Source organism: Mercenaria mercenaria, chromosome 16 (assembly GCF_021730395.1).
Source record: "Mercenaria mercenaria strain notata chromosome 16, MADL_Memer_1, whole genome shotgun sequence".
NCBI classification, from domain to species: domain Eukaryota; kingdom Metazoa; phylum Mollusca; class Bivalvia; order Venerida; family Veneridae; genus Mercenaria; species Mercenaria mercenaria.
This window is the reverse complement of record NC_069376.1, coordinates 32,027,733-32,052,382: the sequence shown is the minus strand read 5'-3', so window position 1 is coordinate 32,052,382 and position 24,650 is coordinate 32,027,733. Positions and strand designations below refer to the sequence as shown.

Here is a 24,650-nt window from a genome sequence, read left to right as displayed (position 1 = left end):
GAATCAAGAGTAATGGGTAAGCTTTCATAGTGAATTGGGTATTGCACCATCATTTTGGCTTGAATTGTGTAAAGACTCCGCTGAATTGGGTATGCTAAGACACATTCAAGGATTTCCCTTGGCTTTTCCAGATGAGGGTCCCAGGACTCCCCCACTTGCCAGTTTGGGAGTCCCGGGTGACTTTTGGGGGTCCCCAATTATATTTAATAAAATTTTTGTGTACAGTAAAGCAAATTTATCTAAACAACATGAAGGATACAATATTACATATATAAGTTGACCTGTATTTATTTTTATTCATGCTACTGGTATAACCCTGATAATTACCTTTTTATATGGTTCATGTCATCTCAAAATTCCAAGCCTTAGGTAGGTAAATCTTAATGCTGTAGCCATTTACTAGATTTTGTCATAGAGTGAGGGTGTTCAAAACTTGTAATACTAGGACTGTGGTCTGTCATCAGCAGAAAGTTTGTTCAATGTTACAGTTTTGATACACAGTAGCTGCGATACATAATGTTATTTCAGTAGCGAAGCCATACAAAATTATCTGTCCATTTGTGTAAAAACTTTCTTTTTTACAAGTTTCCCTTGGAATTAGTTTCAACTTCATCAGACTGGCCTAGGCTATTATTATTTGAATCGTTTCTCACATTATTATTTAAGTCTGTGGAGAATTTATACCAAACTAGAGCTGCTTTTGGGAAAAACGAATGTCTCCCACAACTGCCTAATCATCTAAACAGCAAGTCAGTCTTTATATACTGTTTACTCACTAATTCAAGGGCCAGAACTCCAAAATGCCTGGACCGATTTGGCTCATTATCGAACTTGTCCGAGGTCTTATGGTCAAACACATTTTGTTTAAATTTGGTGAAGATCTGATGAGAAATGTTCGACTTAGAGTGCAGACAAAAGTTAAAAGGCCGATTTTCGGTAATTCAAGGGCCGTAACTCCAAAATGCCTGAACCGATTTGGCTAGTTATCAAATTTGGCCAAGGACTTATGGTCAAACACATTTTGTTCAAGTTTGGTGAAGATCGGATGAGAAATGTTTGACTTAGAGTGCGGACAAGAGTAAAAAGGCTGAATTACTGTAATTCAAGGGCCGTAGCTCCAATATGCCTGGACCAATTTGACTAGTTATCAAACTTGGCCGAGGTCTGATGGTCAAACACATTTTGTTCAAGTTTGGTGAAGATCGGATGAGAAATGTTTGACTTAAGAGTGCTGACAAGAGTAACAAGAGGGTCATGATGACCCTGGATCGCTCACCTGAGTAATATGAGCTATATGTTTCAAATGTCAAACTGATGATAAAATATTAAAAAAGTCAGTAGGTCACATTCATGGTTAATGAAATTCAGTTTTACGATTTGTGTGCAAAACTGTGTATGTCATCAAAATTTCAATGCTGTATATTAAAAAAACAAGAAAGTAGGTCAGTAGGTCAAGGTCACAGTCAAGTGACATCATATTACTTGGGGTCATCAGGTAATTATAATTAAACAGTCTTGGAAATAGGATCAGATGATTTTTTAAGAATTTTTCCTATATAACTCACATAATAACTAAGTGACCCCAGGGCGAGGCCTCTTTTAACCCCAGGGGCATAATTTGAACAATTATGGTAGAGGACTACTAGACAATGCATCATACCAAATATAAAAAGCCTAGGTCATATGGTTTCAGACAAGAAGATTTTTAAAGGTTTTTCCTATATAAGTCTATATAAAACTTGGGACCCCCAAGGCAGGGCCTCTTTTCACCCAAGGGGTACAATTTGAATAATTTTGGTTGAGGACCATAAGACAATGCAACAAACCAATTATCAAAGGTCTAAGTGTTGTGGTTTCAGACAAGAAGATTTTTAAACTTTTTTTCCTATATAAGTCTATGTAAAACTTGGGACCCCGGGGTGGGGCCATATTTGACCCTAGGAGGATAATTTGAACAATCTTGGTAGAGGACCACTAGATGATGCTACATACCAAATATCAAAGCCCTAGGCCATGTAGTTTTGTACAAGAAGATTTTCAAAGTTTTCCCTATATAAGTCTATATAAACCATGTGACCCCTGGGACAAGGCCATATTTGACCCTAGGGGGATAATTTGAACAACTTTGGTAGAGGACCACCAGATGATGCTACACACTAGATATCAAAACCCTAGGCCCTGTGGTTTTGGACAAGAAGATTTTTTAAGTTCTTCCTTTCGGTTGCCATGGCAACCAGAGTTCTGCATGGAACAATTTTGAAAGGGGGCCACCCGAAGATCATTCCTGTGAAGTTTGGTGTAATTCTGCCCAGTGGTTTTCAAGAAGAAGATTTTTTTAGGAATTGCTGACGCACGACGGATGACTGACGACGCACATCAAGCGGTCACAATAGCTCACCTTGTCACTTCGTGACAGCTGTGAGCTAAAAAGGCAGATTTTTGGTAATTCAAGGGCCGTAACTCCAATATGCCTGGACCAATTTGGCTAGTTATCAAACTTTGCCCAGGTCTTATGGTCAAACACATTTTGTTCAAGTTTGGTGAAGATCAGATGAGAAATGTTTGACTTAAGAGTGCGGACAAGCTTTGTGACAGACAGACATACACACAGACTGGAGTAAATCAATATGTCTCCCACACCACTGTGCAGAGCTAGGCAGAGCTTCAGCGATTTTTTTTTCCATTTTGGGAAAGCGTCCGCGTCCGGACGATTTGGGAAAAATAGCGTCGTTTTCATCCTAATTGGGAACTTTGTGTAACATACAAAATTACAATAACCCCTTTCCTGGATCTAATTGAGTTACACTAGAGCTAGTGTTCTGATCATCACAACATGATACAGTGGCCTGACTCTGAGATAACGATGGTTGTTCTAAAGGCACACACTCTGGCACAAATTCAACCAGAGTTACACAAGAGTTCTCCTGACTCTGACATGGAAACGACACCGATGTCGACGATTGAACAACAGACGTTTCTTCAGTCAGAACAGGCTGTGAAGATGCCCGTGAGAATCTGAACTCCACAAGGCTTTTGCAGCCAGCAAGCTTGGATTTTGTTAGCCTTTGAACATTATATTTGCTGTTGTGACTCATGTTGATGAATTTGTTTGCACAGTTTGTCACTGGTTCTACAGAAAAAGATCGTGGAAACTGGTTACTGAAAACAATGCATGGTGCGATTGATTAAATTCGCGCTTGTGATGACAGAGAACATGTTCTGAATTTTAATCGAGTATTTGCCCTTTGGTCAAAATTAGCGAACACTCGATTAAAATTCGGAACATATTTTCTATAATCGGCGAATTTCACGATGTCGGGACAGCAGCCGTTTCAAAAATGTTTGTTGGTCATTTTTGGGAATAATTTGGTCTGAAATTGGGAAAAATGGTCATTATTTTCAATTGGGAAAGGGTCCGTTTTACGGACCCTATTAAAGAAGGAAAAAAATCGCTGGAGCTTAAATTAAGCTATCAGCGTGTGTATGCGGCACTCATTTTGACATCTCTCAAATTGTCAACAGTCCTAGTAGCAGTAATTGGCAAGTGGAGATCCTAATAAATCGGGCGTTTGAGGTTAGATAATAGATTTCGTTTGGCAAGGATTGACATGTCCGAATGATTTTGGACTCTGGCGGTGCTGATCTTCAGGGTTAAAATTGTTCGAAAACATGGCAAACATATATGTCTATTTTTAATCTTTCAAACACGCATAGATGTCTGTAAAACAAAATGTTATATGGTGCAAAAATTAACACCATTTTTATGGTGTTAAAGTTTGGGCTAATGTAATTGGTGTTGGCTTGGAAAATTTCCTATCTGGTAGCCCGAACGAGCAAGTGGATTCAAATCTGAATTTCGTACACTGCATACATACATTCATACCCAAAATTTTGCAACACGACAACTAAATTATGCTTCCAGAACAATTTTAGCGCAAACATTTAGCTAATTTTTACGCTATCCCGGCCTCCGCAGAATACTTAATAACCGATTGCCGTTTAAACAGTATTGCTACGCGTCTGAAAGATCGTGCAAACATTTGCAATAATCAGTAAACGTGGGGAGCCTTACTGGCAACATGGGATTCTGTATGAGCTGAATTTTGTTTGTTACTGAAGTCTGAAGCTAATTTTCACACAACGTTTCATCAGTCGACCTCAATAAAAAGCGATCAAGAAAATGAAGTACTTTTTTATTTATCTAGGTAAATAACATATACTTTAGCATGCTCCTACCATGATATCAATTTATAGATGTACTTGACACAGTTGCTATCGGGCAAATTTTGCAAAATTGCAGTTTGTGTACATTTCGCGCCAAATAACGTAATGCGCATGCGTTGATGGTTGTACATAAAGCCTGTTCCCGTTTTTGTTTCCCGTACCGTGTGCCGGTCTTTCGGCACTTCAAGGTGACTGTAGAGTGTAATAATGCAATTAATCCCCCACAAACTTGCACTTCTACGTGATATAAAACAAGATAAGACAAGTTTTATTTTGAGTTGGCATGACATAAAACGATACAACAAAAGGTTCGTATGAGAGATTAAATCGATAAAAAAGACACTGAATAAAATCAGCACATTTAGTACATAATGTACTTTGTACTTCTTTGTTTATATCAATTACTGCAGAATAGTCTGAACAATTCATAATACTAAATGACAAGAATTTAAAGCAGCATGCCTCCAGATCGTTCGACAACAGAAAAGATAAATTTTCTTTAGATATCTTGAAAATAATGCTATATTTCTTAAGAAGGCTTTAAAACTTAATCACTGACGACCTTTATGTTACGGAAACACATGAGAATGTGCTGTTTTTACTACTTTTTACGGTGAAAACCGAAAAGCGTTTGTCACGCTTTTACTCCAGGTAAACTGTCTCTATTATAAATATCTATATTTTGAAGTCATTATTCACTATTTCAGCGCTAGTGGTTACGACGACGGGAAAATGCCTTTAGGCCCTATTGCCGCGGCGGTCCGGGGTTCGATTCCCGACGCGGTCATATTTTTTTCTTGATTTGGAACTTTTAAAATATTTTAGAAACAAAAATTCATGTTCATAATATGACCAAACTTCAATTTGAAAGAAAGATTATTTTTAGCCAAGTCTGGAGGACTGCTGCTTTAAATAAATTTATGAATAAAGATACAATGAGGACATGGAAATACATGTGGTAATGTTGATCTATACGGACTAGGTTATTTACACTGCCATGTAACTCTTGAAAATGTTGGAATCATCAGTAAGTTTGAGGTTTGGTGCACCACATCGATCTGAAATGGATAATCAAATAAGTATGAAAGGATGACCTTCTGTTCAAAACACGCACATTTTTTAATAATCTGTCATTCTGTGTATTGCATAGAATATGAATAAGCCCCTCAAACATAACGGGGTAAAATAGAAAAAGTGGAAACTCCACAGGTCGCTCAACACGACAAAAACGAAAATGTTGCAGACTCGGTTTGATTGAGCCTGTTCACGGACGGTAGTGGAAATGCATGCTACCGTCGTAAGTCGTGAGATCCAGACAAAGACGTAAACATTTCTGTACTTGACTTTAAAGAAAAGAGGAACTATTAATGAGAAAAACAAATTGTTTGTTTGTCTGTAGAACACTCTATCATAATTTCTTGATAAAATCTTGCAGAATTCAAATTGAAGACCTATAATTATCATTCTGATATTTTTTTAATGAAATAAAGACATTTAAAAATCCACAATGAAAACATAGCTCATACACCATCCCTTCGATTAGGGTTTCAGTTTTAGTAGATTTCACAATGTATTTGCTGAACTGAAAATATAATTTCTTGCACCAAAATGACTCAAAACCTTTCTTTTTAAACACAATGTTTTTATGAAAATGTAAATAATATGGACATTTGGATTAAAAGGGGTCTTTTTGTGAGCTGCAGCCTTTGAAAATTTTCTAATTGTATTTAGTGTAAGAGGGCGGGCTATTTATATGTTTATGGCTTTCCATTAGCAGTAATTGCATGACTAAAACGTGCAAATTAGAAAGCCTATGTATAGACATAGACATTTTCAAAGTCTGCAAATACACAATACATGTTTGATGATTATAATATCATTCACATATAAACACAGCATGCAATATAATGTGAAATGTTATATTTCAAATGTATGAATTTCATTTTTCAAAATATGTAAACGTAACTTTGTTTATATAGATATATTCGAACTGTTTTCATTTCATCTTATTTCGATAAATTTCGAAATTAGCAACTGTGTTATATAAAAACAAAAAAGTTGAAGCTCCACAGGTCGCTCAACACGACAAAAATGAAACTGTTGCAGGCTCGGTTTGATTGAGTCTGTTCATAGACAGTAGTGGAAATGCATGCTCTCGTCCACGCCCTTTAGCCCCGGGTTGAGCAGAACTCAACATTTACACATGTTTCATGTTCAAAAATACAATTTAGAGATATGCGCAGATGTGTTCATACGGCGGTGTACATGGAACCTTCAATGATACACTAGAATGAAAAATTCCATGAAAGGCAGCGTATGGGCCCCATTGGCCTTACCCTAAGCTATTGATTCGGAGCGGAAGAAACAGTAAATTTGTGTGTTATTTTTTTTCTTCAGCTGCGAGTTTGTTAATCCTTTACCCCTTTTGTTCATTCCTCTCACGCATCTTGCTGAAGCAAGAAATCATTATCATTACACTGAGGAACTTGCAAACATAAACCTATTCTTGGGTTGGTTGTATCAACAAACGCGTTTAGAGTTTAGGAGATGCTTAAAGTTTTAAACAGTCCCCACCTTTTTGGGGGTTGGGGGTGAGGTTACTGGTAGGTATTACACAAACTATGATTTTACATCTGACGAACCAATGCACGCTCGTCTTTGTGATGTACATAATAAGGGACAACAACACACAACATACTAGTAGTAAAAAGTTAATATAAAAGAAGCCAAGCCGCGAGATAATCCACTTTATTGCAACGGACATACAACAAGAAACTAACGCTAACAAATCATAAACAACATATCGAGATTCAGAATGACTCCACATATAGGGAGAGAATTTACTTGCAGGCAATTGTAACTAACGGGTTACCTGATAGTTCTGACAATTAATCGACGGCATTAGTTTGTGGAAGAGCATAGGTCAACCCGTGGCGTTTACTTGTAGAAATGTGTAGATGATTGAATAATAAACATCTATCAATAAGTCGGTTTGCATGTATAGATGACGGAGTACGTGATACAGGAAGTACATGTACCTATTCAACGGCATTAATTGCAGGAATAGGATTGTATACCCATTTCCTCTTTCCCGTGTCAGTGTAAGGATAGCGGAACACGTAATACATCTGTAAATAAGGTATATATATATAAGATATTTACTTATTTTGTTAGATTAACGTCTCACCGACACAATTATAGGTCATATGACGACTTTCCAGCTTTGATGGTGGAAAAAGACACCATGTGCCCCTTTGTGCATTATTTCATCACAAGCGGATACCCAGGTAGAACCACCGACCTTCCGTAAACCAGCTGAACGGCTTCCTCACATGAAGAATTCAACGCCCCGACTGAGGCTCGAACCCACATCGATGAGGGGCAAGTGATTTGAAGTCAGCGACCTTAAACTTTCGACCACAGAGGCCCCTGGTATATAAGTTAATACGTTATCATGAGAATTAATGACAATGTATGGAATACCATACACATGCCACAATAATATCATTTCAATGAGTACAATTTGGACATACAGTTAGTTCAAACTGCAGTTGTATACATGTTTACATAATATTTCCATTAAACTCAAAAGTGAATTCAGTGACGCCCCTCCGGGAAAACACCACGATTATAAAACCTTACTTCAGATCCCGCCATTTTCCCCGTTTATAAACAAAAGGTTAAAAAATTATGTGTTATAAGTTATGACCTTTTATCAAAAACCTCTTATTTTCCGAATGATAATAAAATTTCAATTAACTGATTCACTTTAATCAATAAAGACAAGTTTCGTTTATTTCTTTTTGATCATCCATTATAGGTCTCTTTTGGGGACTAATTTGCTCACAGACTGCAAATATTCACTCAAATAGTTTTTTCATAACAGATAAATCAACATGACCATAAGCAATAACGAGGGTTGTTACGAAAAATACTTTTTTTTTCTATGTCAAACGCCGGTTATAGTGAAAAGATATTGTAGTCATTAACAATATTTGTGTAACTTTTCCATAATAATATCTCTGGTACGTGAAACGCACACACCATTACGCATAACCGGTTCAGCTGCATTTTATTATAAAATGCTAAAAACAGCTAGTTCAGTCCTATATACGGGACAGGACGCGAAGTGAATACCATCCTGATAAAAATGGCGATGATAAGGTTAAAGAACTCACATAAGTGTACATTTTTTAAATGTACTGTGTCTACTTGTAGTAGTGAGCCCAATGCCCATCTTTATAGTGCTGCTTCACTGGAATATTACGACGTAGACATTTAACATGATACTCCACCCAGTCACATTATACTGACAACAGGCTGACCATTCCTAGTACTATCCTCTTAATGCTGAGCATCAAACGAGGAAGCTACTTGTACAATTTTTACGTCTTTTGGTAGGACGAGGCCAGGGAGCGAACCTCCCTCACTCAAAGTGTGCGCTGTACAACTAGGCTACCGAGGCGGCGATCATAGAAATGATGATTATTTGAAAGATGTACATATAATCTGGGTAACCTTTTAACATTCCCCCGTACAATTAATCTTAATTGTTTAATGTGATGAGTAAAACTAATCCCATTAAGTATAGTTTAAAAGTACGTATTAAACACATAAAGCTTCTGATCTGTTCTTTTCTTTCCTTTAATAATTCTTACTAATGGGGAAACTGATGTGATCAAATAGATTCATTGTTATTTGTAACCTTTTAACAGCCTTAACTGTATAATATGCCGAGTAATTCCAATCCCATTAAGCATTGTTCAAAAAATAAATATTAAACAGATCCGTTTTTATTGTTCTTCTCAATATTCATTATTGGTATGGAAATTAATGTGATCAAATAGAAGCATGTCCATTTGATTGAAGAAATGGAACCAGTCTCTAGAAGCTAGTCTCAGTAGAATTGCCATAGGGTTTTGAATAATCTCACATGTAAAGAGATTTCTTATAATAATATGCAATCAGCAGTTGTAAAGGTTTTAAGAAATACTTTTACTGTAAAAGCACATATTTTCGTTGGGTCCAAATTTCGCGATTTTGAAATTTTGACTACTATGTTTACGAAGTTTAATGTTTGCGAAATTGTAAAATGGTACACTGAGTGAATTAGCAATATACTAATGGTACATATTTACGCGAGGATTAGTTTTCGCGAGGTGTAGGGCCTCGCGAATATAGCGAAAATTAAACCCTCGCGAAAATTTCTGCTTTTACAGTAAATCGTTTTGGTCCAAATCAAGAGGACAAAATCCGTCCTATATCACTCACCTGAATAACACAAAACACGAAAGGCATTGCATGAAGAAATATTTCAACGGAAGGAAAACAAATATACACTCTGACTAAGTTGAATGAGGATCAAATTAACAAAATCTGTGTAGATCCCTCGGAAGCACCAAGAACAAGATAAACAGTGAAAATTGCAGACGCGGTTTGATTGAGTCTGTTCATGAGCATTAAAATTAATATATTTCTATTTCTTTGATTTGACCTAGTGTCTGCATCTAGGTAAAATTTAAGTTTCATATCAGGCCAAGATCTCAAACAGAAAAACATTCTGCTCTAGTCTATAACCCCCAAACGGCCCATTTATGAATTGACCTAGATTTTATCTATACTTCAGACTAAGTTTCATGTAGATCATGTAAAAACAGAAAATGTGGTCTTTAGAAAAATAACATGTTTTGATTTCTTTAAATTTGAACTAGACAGCTGGTTGTCGATCAAGATAAATGAGTCTACAACTTGACATGTATATTTTGTGAAGGTTTACTGTTATACTTTACTTGATGTTAATCAGATAGATAGGAAATAATGTATATACATGTAGATAATTAGCTAAGTTTTTTTTATGATTTGACCAAGTGACCAAGTTTTTAACCCATTTTACTGAATTTAGATTTCATAAAGGCACAAGGTCTTACAGTTCTGTTCAAGTGAATTATCTGTTGACCACACATGGCCAAGTTGGAAAGGCAAGCACACATATTTATGATCAGGGTCTATGTAGATCAGTATGAAAACCTGTTTTCAGGTGTGTTAAAATTTTCGTCCGAGATGATCTAGTTAGACAAACTGGCTGCTTGACTAAGCTTTGTCATCTTAAATAAGTGGATTTCTATCTGACCTAAATAGTGCTCTCAGTTGTGCCGTTGATCTGTTAAGAAATGAGGCATTTAGTATGACATAGAATTCAGATCACGATGACTGACCTTTCTCAGGTGAGCTTAAAACGATGAATAGAATTAAAGCGGTAAGTTGTTAGAAAAAAAATCAAAGAGCTATAATGGTATTATTTTAAAGCATTGCCAAGTTTCTGTTGGCATTTCCGTCGCGAAGTTGCTCTGTAATAGGGAAATATTTCACGAGAGAAATATGGACATCAAGGAAAACGAAACTTTTGACGATTATGAGAATTCGACCTTCATTTCAGGGAGCTACAGCTATAATTTTGTAATTTACACTTGGCCAGAACTTTACAAAACTATAGATGAGATAAACAGAAAATACGTTCTGTTTGTTGTCCTTCTAGTATCAGTAGTGGGGAATTCACTTATCGTTCTTGTTCTAAGCAGCAAAAAGAACAGAAATAATTCTACAGCCGTGTATCTCTTGAGCCTTGCAGCTTCGGATCTAACAATAACGTGTTTCATGTTTCTTCATTGGTTAGATATATTTGGACTTCTGTACATATCTACATTAGCGCGCCGACTGCATTTTATCCTATTCGATGTTGGATTATACACGAATTCATGGGCCATGTGCTTGATTTCAGCCGAAAGAGCTATAAGTGTATGGAGACCACACAAAGTTAAAATATTCTGTACAACCAATCTTGCACGTGGCATGACCATTGGCCTGTGGCTACTTTTTGTGAGTGTGTTCAGCCTTTATAACCAGATCTTAATCGCTAAGCGAAATTATTTTGGAGAAATGAAATGTGCTATTCTTCAGGAGAATTTTCCTATCGTGGACGCTCACGATATTGCTGGTGTATTTGTTCAATTTTTAATTCCGTTTGTGCTTATACTGTGCTCCACAATTCTGATTCTTGTCATTTTGTACAAGAAATCTTTGACAAAATCCAAATCTGTCGTCCAAAAAAATTTGTTAGTGACCAAAAATCTTCTACTGATCAATTTTGCTTTCATAATTTTTGTTACACCGGCAATGGTAATGGAAGCCCTTGATACGTACCAACAGCGGCAGGCAAGCAATACGTATGAGCAATTTCTGAAAAATGCCTTCTTCATTTTCATATTTAGGACACTGAGAGTAATTAACAGCGGAGTGAACTTTTTCATTTACTTTTTCAACGGAACTCGGTTCAGAGAAGACACTTTAAACCATTTTAAGTTCAGGTCCTGCCGGGCTGGAACTTAAACCTCTTGGAACGTCGTTATTCCAACTGGATATTTATGCTTGTTTTGTCTATTACTAGCAACTTGAATCCATTTTGCGGCCTCCGTATGTAATGAAGCATTTTCAATGGTTTTATAAAATTATACTTGTTAAATCAGTCTTGAATTTTCTTGAAATGTATTTTGAAATTAACCAATTAATCATTTTCGTTTTATCTTTCCTTTTGAATGTTAAATTTTATAAGATGTTAATTACGTGATTTTTTTTGTCTTTTTTTTTTAAAAAAAAGTTAAATTTTAAAAGATTTTGTTAATTGAATGACTTTTTGTCGTTTTTCTCCTTCAAAATTAAATTTTAAAATATTTTTGTTACTTTTATGACCTTTTCTAGTTTTTTCCCCGTTTTTTCTTTTCAATTAAATTTTGAAATTTATTGTTAATTACATGGCTTCATTTTCTTTTATATATTTTAAGAAAATGTTTTAGTTTGTAAAACACATTGCGTACAAGCATGTTTGTGCCTGTGTGTTTGGATTTAGCGCCCTTTTCAGTAATTTTCCAGTCTTGTTATATTTTCAACATATGTGTAATAAAGTTCCGCTAAAGCCGGTGCCCGGGGTCGTGAGAGGTGTTGCACATTTCATTACCTCCCATGATTGAGTCTGCTATTATTATTCCTGGTTGCATTCTTTTCTTCCAAAAGGTCTTTTTTACATATTTTATTGTAGCAGTGAGTGCAATGCCCAACTTTATAATGCAAAATCACTGGAATATCACGCCATAGAGTCGTGACATTATACGTTATACTGGCAACGAGTTGACTTGCCGCCGCCAAGCAAAGAAGCTATTAATACCATTTTACGACGCGGTCAGCGAGCGAACCAACGACACTCGAAGCGGGCGCTCTACCATTAGGCTACAGAGGCGATATACTGCGTATAAGTCATAAATATATTTGTATGAATGGGACTCATATAAATGTTATCATGGATTTTCGATGCTTTTATAAAATTAAGTTTTGATACTTATTTTTGTAATTATTTGAATTACTTTCTTGATGTTTATCTTTTTTCCTTTTGAAAATTAAATTTTAAACGCTGGTGCTAATTACATGACTTGAATATTTCAAATACTTATTAACTAATAGTTTTGTGTGTTGGTTGGTCTATGTGCGTGCGTGAGTGTGTTTGATTGCGTGAGTGCGTGCATGTCTGTGTGTTTCTGTTGCTGAGCATGCTGCTTTTCTTGAAGGTGATTTTCTCTGTTCGTTTTTCATTAATTTTCTTTTTTAGTTTGTATATCGTGTACAGGACGTGTCTTTCCTAAAAGTTGTGTGTAGACATAAAAGAATTTATTCAGATTTATTCAGATTTATTCAAATTAATCAAAGTATGCAGTAATGTTCTTAAAATACGCAAATTGTTCTTAAAATGTTTTTTAGTGTTTTGAGATTTTGTATAATTCGATCACAAATCTCATGAAATTTTCCAGAAAAGAAATTGCCGAAACATGACAATTGTATTTCTTTGTCTTCAAAACTAACAGAGTGAAATGAAATACGATTGAGATATGTGCTTTAAAGGGGCCAGCAAAAAGTAACTGATTTAATCTCCGCCAAATTATGCGAACGGTTATAAAATTTGACCGATGGGAAATCAGTTTCTTTTTTTACAATGCAAGAGAAAATTAATGTTAGAGCATGTTGCAGCAGAATGTCACAAAATCGTCATGAAAATATTTGATATATTTTTAAGGGAGTTGGTCCAGAAATAATACGGACTATATTGTAGGAATGTAAATAAAAGTCACGAAGGTTTTTTTTTTTTTTTGGAATTTGAAAATTATTTGACCGTTCTCTGTTACTTTTTACTAGCCCATGAAATGAATTCTGATGTAAATATAATAAAATCAATATGCAAGATAGCTTAAGTAGTAGTACTACTACTACTACTACTAGTAGTAGTAAGAGCAGCAGTAGCAACAACAACAATAGCAACAGCAGTTGTAGTATAAAATTATCATTATTTCCTTTATCATTCTAATTATTTTTTGCCTGATTTTTTAAAAGTTTTATAATATTACATATGACATTGTTTGAATAGTGCGGTGCCTTAAAAGGTTTTAATATCCCTTTTTACTTTCTTCAATGGTCATATATAATTTTTGCTTTGTGTGGTTATTTTTATGTTTTAGTTTTTCTCTAATTGTTTTTATCTTATTTATATTTTTGTATTTTAAGGTTTTTAATGTTGTCATATTTCCTTTGGTCCAATCAATTTTTCTGTATTCAAAAGCTCCGCTTGATGGCACGAGAGGTGTTAAACACTTCCATTACCTCTAAAATATGTACAGCTTTAGTCAAACCGAATCTTCTACTATTTTACCTGTCAACATGCTTTCAAAAGGATTTCTACATAAGTTTGAAAAGTTAATTAAAAGTGAACTTATACTACATGTATAAACAGTTTACTTAATTCGAAATTTAGACGATGCATGTACATATACACATTTCAAATTACAAAGAAAAACTGTTAATATCTTTTATGCTTATTGTGTCAAGAAGACTATAGGCATTAACAACTGGGTAAACATTTTAGCCTTATTTGTTTCAAGAGAAAAGATTTTCAAAACAAAATCGTACAGTCATCTCTTTACGATAACGATTTGACATTATTGCAGGTAATGACACGCACACACAATAATTAATGATGATGTCATAGGTACGTTTTGTTATGGAAACTGTGTAATATGTATGTCATCTAAACTGTTATTAAAACACTATGAGCAAACATTCTACTTGAGTAATAATTTTGTAACAGTATGATTTTAGAATTAAATATTAGTGAGGTAACATGTGCTGATTACAATTCTATGACACTAAATAAAATAAACTACCAAAGGATAAACACGTTTGTATTTGTTCTTTGTTTAATCAAACTGAATAACACATTATGTTTGACTCAGTGTTGCTATTTTTATGTCCTATTTTTCCATTGGCTTTAACGTCGCACCGACAACACTATAGTTCACATGGCAGCTTTTCAGCTTTGATGGTGATATAGGAAGATTCCTCCGTGCATTATTTCATCACGGGCTGACACCTAGGTAGAACCACCGACCTTCCGTAAGCCAGCTGGATGGCTTCCTAACATGGCGAATTCAACACCCTGAGTGAGGCTCGAACCCAAAAATCCACGAGGGACAAATGATTCAAGGTCAGCGACCGTAACCGCTCGCCCACGGTGAGGCCCCCTTTTAAACAATATAGGATGGCATGATAAATATTCTACTTACTGGCAAAAATTTGTACATGACATTTTACTTTTACATTGTGTAATGACACTGTAATTACACACTGTTTAAAATTTCAATTTATGACCTTTACTACATTTACATAAAGAATAATAGGAGGACAATTGAGAGAAAACGTGTGTTAACAGAGAGATTCTCGCGCTCGCGTGCTGTTATAACACCTTTTTATATATGCGCGTTCCGTGGCAAAGCGTAAACGTCATTCGGCCCCAAAACGGATAATTCAAAACGAAATGACGTCAACGTAAAAAACCAACTCAGACATTCCCGCGCATTTCGTGGAAATTTAATGACGTTGAGTGACATTGTATTCATTTATCAGTTTTTACGCTTTTTATGCTAGAAAAGCGTTAGCGCATGTTCATTTCGTGTTATAACATTTGCAGAATCCCTCAGGATACGTTGGTTGGTGCCCTCGCCCTAACGGGCTCGGGCACCAACCAATCCCTCGGGATCCTGCAGATGTTATAACACGAAAAAACATGCGTTTTCCCTACATAATTCTTCATGCAATTGGTCCTAAAAATATCTCATCTACAATACACAAGAGCATTTTTGACTATAAAAAAGATAAGACATATCTTCCTACTTCTAAACGTTACTGCTACCATCCTGGTAGTCTAATACTAGTGTCAACATATGTAACTTATATCAGGAAAAGAAATGAAATTTACGGAAAAAACATAACATATTTAAATTAAAGCTGTTAAACTGAAACTAGAAATGGTTACCAATGTCCACACTATAAGAAATAATCCTCAAAGCTCTGATTAGAATTTTGACAGGTTTATGTTCCTTTTGCTGGCAATGCTTCAGTTCATAGTCGAGCACTGAAAAGTCTAGCTTTCCGTCTCATGGACCACTCTAATTACTTTTAGAAATGGAAATGATTTTTAATTGAAACGGTATATATTTTTAAATGGAAACAGTGTAAACAGGTATTATTTTTAAATATAGAAATAATTTCTAATTGAATGATACATATTTTAAAGTTAGCAGTGAAACATTCCCAGTGTACATCTAATACTTAAATTTGTTGCTTTCTGTATTCTTTTTGAAGTTTAAGTGATTGTAATGTAATTTTATTTATCTTTAGTCAAGTATACTAGATACATCTCAAGAGTAGACATAACTCATATTAATATGAATAAATAAATAAATAAATAAAGTAAAAATTAAATAAATAGAAATACTCCTTTCAATAACTAATTTTAATATATTTTGTACACTGGAAAGGTTTCCTGAAATGCTATTTTTTAATATTTGTACAAATGCTGCTATATGTTTTAATATTTGTACATACAAATAATGATGTTGTCTTAGGTACTGTATAGTCTCAAATAATTCTTATAGAATGGCTGTATTCATGTATATTTGTTTATAATGTATATGGATGAGACTGGAATAAATAAATATATGTATATATATTTAGTTAACAGTACCGGTCGGTACTATAACGAGATTTTCGAGGAAAATAACAATAATAGCTAGTTACCTTTCTGTTTTTTGTCCCCAAAACAATTAAGGAAGATGATTAATGTCTAAAATACTGATGCTAATGTATTATTTATGTTTATTATTATCGCCAGCCAATCAATATTAATGTTTCATGCCAAGGCTATTTATATTGGCAGCGAGGGTTGACTATGACGGTTTAATGTGTAAACTGAGGTCACGCAACTGTTTCATACCGGTAAATATAGGACTTTGTGTAATTATCGGGGCACCAGGTATTTCTACAAAATCAGTAACTACGTTTCAGGTTACAAGCGTGAACTATGGAGTTTTCAAGTCAAGTCAAGTAAATTTTATTTACAAAGTCGGTGCAAATATAACAAATAACATAAGCTCTAGCGAGCTTTTAATACCGACTTAAAAAAAATTTGAAATTATTTTGGCCTAGCAGCTTTATACACAAGTTGGACATACTGAAATATGCAAGTATATGAACAACATACAACAGTGTGGTATATACTTGCAAAACAAAAATGAAAGACAAGTTATTGTGTCTGAACTTATTTATTAGGGGAAAACTGTTTACCTGTTTTAGAACTTGTTTGCTCGTTCTGTCATATGAATAAACCAAGATGTTAATTGACTGAATAACTAATTCTGAGTACATTATTGCTGCAGTACCTTGGGAGGCAGTAAACAGTTTTGAGCCGTTAGTGTCGAATTGGCCGGGGTGAAATTTACAAATAAGAGGCAATTTACGGAATGAAGTGCATATTTGAACTTCTAAATAATAATAATTGCTAGAATTGAAGTTTCAGCGGCTAGAATTGAGTTTCACTTATTTAAAGAAAATCAGTTGAGTAGCCTTGATCTTGATAGTATGACGTAATGACTTGCAGGAGCGTATACATGCTTCCTCTGAGCTAGCTGAAAGTGGGGTTGTCATTTTAGCAGGTGCCTCAGGAAAAGTGGAATAGTGAAAAAACGGTACGGATGGCCCATATATTTCAGCTTATTTTCAGATTTTACAGTGTTACTGGAGTATGGAACAGTGTAGCAATTGTGGCTATCATTTTCAGGGAATTTTCTGCAGCGATTGAAAAATTGGCAAATTTAGCTTTTTTCGTCATCAGTTTGCGCGACCGGGAGAGCACAAAATTCAGGTCTTGTAAACAGAAAACTAGATATTAGAGATGTACTGCAGATGGTTTGTAACGATAGACATACAGTGATGTTAATGTTGCAATATCTTTATTTCAGGTGTGTGGTTACAGACTTTTGTGTGAGGTTTTGAAAGTTAGGTTGGCGACTCTAGGCCGAGAAGCTCAGAAAACTGTTTACTGCCTCCTTCAGAGCAAATCTTGAAAATTTGTAAGTTCTTCCATGTGCATTTATTTGATGTCTTAGAGGTTTTTCAGTATGATTTGTGAAGGAATATGAGTTTTAAAGTTAATTTTGAAGCAAAATGAGAGTTTTAAAGAGCAATAACTAAGGGGAGATAACCGCGATTCAGACATGAAAGTCAGTTTTACAGTGTTTTCCGAGCCGATATAATGAAAGATATATCTGTTATGACACCATTTTACTTAGACATATGCTTACTGTGACATTAAAGTCGTCAAATAAGGCATTTAAATGCAAATTCATTGATTTCTATTAATTCAGTAAGCTTTTTAACAGCAAAATAGCGGCTCGGACTGTGGAACAGACCTCGGGGGTACTTTCGGCAGTATGTCCTCTGAATCAGTATTTCGTTGTTCGTTTCAGTTTAGAATTTGTGTACATATTGCATATAACATAGATTCCAGTCACAGCACACAAAGTTTAGAGAATAGACATCTTTTCCCCTGAAATAGATGGATTTTGAAAGGTTTGTCTCAAAAGTAACGTTTTTCTCATATTTCATCACTCGCGGAAAGTGATCATTATCAAATTGAGGTCTTAACATGGACTCGTGGTCTGATGCAGTCAGTTCTATGGGTTGAAAGTCATGTACATCATAGCTAAATATCACAGTGCAGATAATTATCTTCAAATAGACACCATTTACTGTATTGGAATAGACAAATTAGCACGTAGTGGTATTTTGTGAAACGTTAAGACGGTGACATATGGTGCTCATGCATGTGCTTGTAGCTTCCTGGAGCAGGTCCAGCACAGTACCAGTGACTTAAAATTGCTATAATATTCAGCCAGCTTGGCAGCTGAACATATTTAGATACCAAACACATGGCTGAGACCTCATTTCTGTATGCAGTGGGCCTTAAATGAAACTATAATGTTACTAGTTAATTTCGGTACGCGTTCCTGGCAGAATGTTTGCATACATGATGTACTCCAGTTGTCAAAATTTTCAACAGCATATGTTGGATATGTATGAAATTGGGTTTCTTTTGGTCAGAATTGATTAAATTACAAAATAAACAACAAATGTCATGCTATTGGGATCACTTTTGTCTCCCTTAAGGAGGCAGTAAACAGTTTTGAGCTGTTAGTGTCGAATTGGCCGGGGTGAAATTTACAAATAAGAGGCAATTTACGGAATGAAGTGCATATTTGAACTTCTAAATAATAATAATTGCTAGAATTGAAGTTTCAGCGGCTAGAATTGAGTTTCACTTATTTAAGAAAATCAGTTGAGTAGCCTTGATCTTGATGGTATGACGTAATGACTTGCAGGAGCGTATACATGCTTCCTCTGAGCTAGCTGAAAGTGGGGTTGTCATTTTAGCAGGTGCCTCAGGAAAAGTGGAATAGTGAAAAAACGGTACGGATGGCCCATATATTTCAGCTTATTTTCAGATTTTACAGTGTTACTGGAGTATGGAACAGTGTAGCAATTGTGGCTATCATTTTCAGGGAATTTTCTGCAGCGATTGAAAAATTGGCAAATTTAGCTTTTTTCGTCATCAGTTTGCGCGACCGGGAGAGCACAAAATTCAGGTCTTGTAAACAGAAAACTAGATATTAGAGATGTACTGCAGATGGTTTGTAACGATAGACATACAGTGATGTAAATGTTGCAATATCTTTATTTCAGGTGTGTGGTTACAGACTTTTGTGTGAGGTTTTGAAAGTTAGGTTGGCGACTCTAGGCCGAGAAGCTCAGAAAACTGTTTACTGCCTCCTTGTTGGAAAGAGTTTACAGGTTTACATTTCCCTCACACTGTCTCTAAAATCATGTAGAATATCTTTAAAAGGGAAGAATGGGGGAAGGTCAAATCAGATTTAACTGCAGTGTAAGTTAATGCTTTCTTTCACTTTAAATGACAGACATTAAAATGTTCACAGTTGTTATCAATGACATGTTTTTATTTTAGTTTTGCTTTTTTATCTTTTTGTTTTTTTATCTTTCTGTATTTTTTTTTCTACTCGGTTTTTGCTCCGACTGTTATATAAATCCAATAAACTTTTGTCACTCGCGCGTTTGTTGATAACATGCTTTACCGTGGTGTGTTTAGATTCTTAATAAACTTTGTTTACTTCTGGAGTAGACCTTCAAAGTGACTTTAATTGATAGTAATTGACTTTATTTTATGGCGGCGTGAAACGAACATGCCGTAAATATCGGTAATTGATTTCATTGGGTGTGAAACTATTGTAACCTTGTAAGTTTATCAATAGGAAATGAGAAAATCGCCGGTATCGATTTTACCATGATTGATACAATTTATTTGTACTGCGGTTAACATTTACTTAAATGCATGAAAACATGTTAAGACTCTTTATATACACCAAAAAAGTTTTGTACTTAAACATTCTGAACGGAGATAAAATAGGATACATTTTATTTTAAAAGATAAAGATCTTATCGTTTTATATTTCTAAACAACGGATACTTTAGGTAAGTGATTTAATGTCATGTATTTGAAAATCTTATGGATTATTAATAGCACTATAAGTATCAATGTCATTCACAAAACTTTCTAACAAGTTTTCAATACGCTTTACAAAAATATTCGACATATTTCTCTTTCCGTTCAGCAATTTGACAAAATATAGGTTTATTTTTACATTACAACTGTAAGATCAGGGCCGTATCTTATGCAATGTTAATTCGCAGGGAACATTGATGTACAGTTGCGAGGTTGCGGATAAATTAGTTATTCCTTAAGCTTTGATGTGCACAACCATAAAATGTTCCATCTATCAAATGTAAACAATACGCATGCAGTCGCATAGCTAAAGTTCATAATCTGATCGTCACTCTTTCCATGCTCATAGGTAAGTTTTTCTCTGTTTGATTTTGTAAGGAAAACACAAACGCTGGCTGAATGATAAAAAATCATATGCATAAAATGGGGCGATATGGTACATGTATTATTTATGAATATGATACGACCCCATATAGTTTGAATTTATAAGATTAGTATGTGAATAAGTCACAATGCTCCAGGTCACTCACTTTATAGCGGCAGCTTGTCTAGGAATATGATAGTATCTGCTTTGACTTGAATTGAACAGGAGTCATTTATAATCACTCTTAATCGCATATTAATTACTTTAATCGATATATGATCAAGGGAACGTATCGACAAATGGCACAATGTCCTGCCTAATTTGAAATTGATTATCTCACATGATCAAAACGAATAAAAACTTTTCTTTATTAACCTGATAAAATGCTGATTAAATCTGTAGATTATACAACATTTGAATAGAAATCAATATTTAATCAAGGACATTAGAGATAGACTTTTGACAAAATTTATTAATGTTGACAGAATCACAAACAAGATCGATTAATGATTTTAATATTATTGCTTTAAATGGCGGGTGTATATCCTTGCACTTGGGCAATATGCATTATGCACTTGATATATTTAGTATTTCAAGGGTTTTGATAATATTTAAGCGGTCTTTCTTATCAATAAGTAGAAATTTGATGTTGTCTTTTTAAGACTACTGATATCAAGGAATACAGCGTTTCAAATATTTCGATCATTTAAAATGACATGTAATTTATTAACATAAGGCATTTGAATTGCAAGTAAAATGAATTGTTGACAACTGCGTATTAACCATTTGTGCCGCATGATAAACAAATCTCTGTTAAGTAGAAAGTTTTAAAAAGACTCTGCACAGTAAGAGACCAAAATAGACCTAAATTATAACGTTTAAACCGTTAAAACATTTTCAAAATACACAAATCTTTAAAATATATTTGAAGTAAATTCATCCATGTTTAGCACGCACATTTTCCTTTATTAAGACTTTATCTTTGTATCTTTGTAACCTAGACTGCTTCAAGTATGTTTTGCCTTTTCGTCAATGAAATTGACTAAACTAAAGGTATTTTCAAGATATTAAAAGGATGCTACTTACAGTACATATACCTGGATTTTGAAAAACAAAGACGGAATTCATGAATCCATCCGTCCATCGTCAACACTTTCTTTAAACGACATCTCCTCCAAAACCATTGAATGGATTATGATGCGAATTTACAGAAAGGGCCCTTTTTTAAAGTTGTTCAAATGAAACATTGGTCACTACGGTAAAAATATTTTTTCAGCTATCAAACTTAAATAGTCTTCCCTGAAGCGATAATAGCTAAACCCTTGATATTTTGATTGTGATATCCGGATTTAACTTTCTGCCATAACTGTTCAAATTATTGCCCTAGGGTCAGATTTGGCGACGGTCCTGATTGTGAGAGGTATACAATATTATGTTTGTATATAAGAAACTTTGAATAAAAATCTACTCTTAATCTGTTACAGACAGAGTTTTTTTTTTTGCATGTGATATTAGAGTTTAACTCTCTACCATAAGTGTTCAGTTTGCTGCCTTAGAGTTATAAACATAAATTGCCATGAAATATATATATGATATGCTTATACATAAAAATCTTTGAAAATATTTTCTGAATTCACAATACATGTAGCTAAATCTTTGATATTTTTCGTGTGATATCAGGGTTTGACTCTCTACCGTAATTATTGCCTTAGGTTCAAAAATGGCCATTTGCATGCGAGTGACATGTAGATGATATAGGCTAATATACAAGATTTTTTTGAATATCTGCTTCTCCGAATCCAAAATAGCCGGAGCCTTACTATTATATTAAACTAACGCTGTATTTGTACCATTACGTTAGACAAAAGCCTTTTACACATGTTAGCGCTTTTGGGCCAATGACCTTCTTGGTTTACACTTCTATTTAAAACACATTACCTCAGAAAGTTCCAATCCGTCTTAGCCAGTTAGTTATTTCATTATTACATTTGATTCTTTTTTATTTGGTTTCAAAGCGGCATCAACAGTTTAAGGTATTAGATCACTAATAGAGAACCTCCTTTTTGAAGAGTATTCAATTCCTACCATAATTCCTACTTTTACTGCAATTCTTAGGGGGCGTAGGTTCAAACCCTACTGGGACCAACATTTTTTTTTGCTTATTTTCCTTTTTTTCTAGTAAGATTTTACTTCTTTCAAGACTTATTATTGATTTCTTGTACAAAAATGGAAAAATATGAATCTTATAAGCGATTTCTTGGTGTTCAAAGTGAATTAACTACTTAAACAGAAGGGGTAGAGTTACACATCTTTGAAAATATTGAGTTACACACGGTGAAAGTTCTCTATTTTGCTTTCACTCTTAGATTATATATTTTTGAAGAAATTTAGGTAGGTTTTACGCCTGCTCTAAGGTTATTTTGAAATGGAGTAAGCAAAATTCAAAACAGAAACACAGCATTTGACCTTATTTTTTCAATGCTGAAGTATGAATTCTGTCTCATTAAATCCGTTTACTTGAGGCACCATAGAAAAAATGATATTGACATTTTTATTTTGTGTTTTATAATTGTTTACCAATAGTTTGATGTTTCTTTTATTAAAATTAATGGTGAAATCAGTTCTCTGCAAACGTTTTGGATAGTGGCTATCACTTTGAAATTTGTCTCTACTTGAGCTTGAGGAGATACCATAAGTTATACAAAATTTATAAAAAACGGCACGGTAAAAGTTGTTCAAAAATTGCAAAATAGTGCAAAATACGGTTACCTTTTAGAATATACCAAGCAAAGGCCATTTTGTAAACATTACTATTAGTGCTCTAATACCTTAAAGTGTACATTACTGTTAAAGATATTGCTAATTTTATTAAACCTCTGATGCTCGAGGATTGCGGTTCTGGTGGCGTTTGCTGTGCTTAACACTTTCAGAGAATCTATTTTTGCTTTAGATTTAAACGGTGGCTTAGCTAAAAGATCATGACTATGAAATGGCTTTCAAGCAAGGATAATGCTCGAGTAAACCATTTTTTTTAGTTTAGTTCAGTATTAATAACAAATTAATCTGTACAGTACCGGTGATAATGTTCCAGCAGTTTTAATCTTAATTAGTGTTTATAACTTAAGGATAACATGGTGTAATAGCCATATTTCATATCTTGTAACTGGATGGTAATATTTAAATGAAATTTGGTCACTTAATTTAAAGACATCCAAAATTTAAAAAATTTCACCGAGAGATTTTTCAAATTTTATCATTTTTGTGGGAGATATAATCGGTATTGAAGTTAACACTGATGCCTATGGGAAATATATAATTTCTTTAATTTTAAGAATCTGAACTTGATTTTTTCAGAAAATTTTGCGGTGGAAAATTGCATTATATGATTCTGATACAAATATAAAAAAAACCCTAAAATTCCCCGAAGGGTAAAGGAGAAAATTATTATTTCCAGTTTTCAGGGGAATTAACTCATGGAAAAACCAAAATTATCAGGGGAGGTAATCTTCAGGAAGTTTTTGAGAACTTTTATCACTATAAAACTTGTCAATATGCTCCTTATTTCTATCGTTTGACATTTTCAAAGCTTACATTATCAAGTTGCATGTACTACCCTTTTGTGAAATTGAGGCCTATAACGGGTAGTCTACCGTAAAGCAAAAATCAAGTTGTAGTCAGCTGAACATTTGCAGGAGAACTGTTATTTTCTTTTTTTATTTAGGTAAAGTAACAGGTAAGTACTTACATACATGATGTAATAGTGAGTTTTCAGTTTTATTTGCACATTGTTGTTGTTTGCATTGTCATATTCGTGAAATTTAATATTTTTCAGGTGACCTACTGGCATCCACTGTGTTGTTATTGTTTTTGTTTGCACTTACGAGAGCGAGGCTCCAGTTGGTGTCAAATTATGTTGGGAATAACTCAGTTTCGTGAAATAATAACAAAGAATTGTTAAATGTTTTGCTTTATTTTCACAACGAACATGAACTTGCCGGGTGTGCGAAACAGCGTACAGTGCGAAAGAGAGTTCACTGATTCTACAGTTACAACCAG

The 24,650-nt window shown here is 34.5% G+C and overlaps 1 protein-coding gene and 1 long non-coding RNA gene across 3 annotated transcripts in view; one reads left to right on the top strand and one right to left on the bottom strand.

The window, feature by feature from the left end:
- Positions 1–4,354, bottom strand: part of LOC128549590 (replication factor C subunit 1-like) — a 43,208-nt gene extending 38,854 nt beyond the window's left edge. For both annotated transcript variants that reach the window (XM_053526595.1, XM_053526596.1), the window contains exon 1: positions 4,237–4,354. In XM_053526595.1, the coding sequence (XP_053382570.1) occupies positions 4,237–4,239 (3 nt within the window). In that variant the 5' untranslated portion in view covers positions 4,240–4,354. The remainder of the gene's footprint in view (positions 1–4,236) is intronic.
- Positions 4,355–17,055: 12,701 nt separating this feature from the next.
- Positions 17,056–19,509, top strand: LOC128549589 (uncharacterized). The gene is made up of 3 exons (XR_008367806.1): positions 17,056–17,342; positions 17,616–17,726; positions 19,396–19,509. It is a non-coding gene; the product is annotated as an uncharacterized LOC128549589 (long non-coding RNA).
- The last annotated feature ends 5,141 nt before the right edge of the window (positions 19,510–24,650 follow it).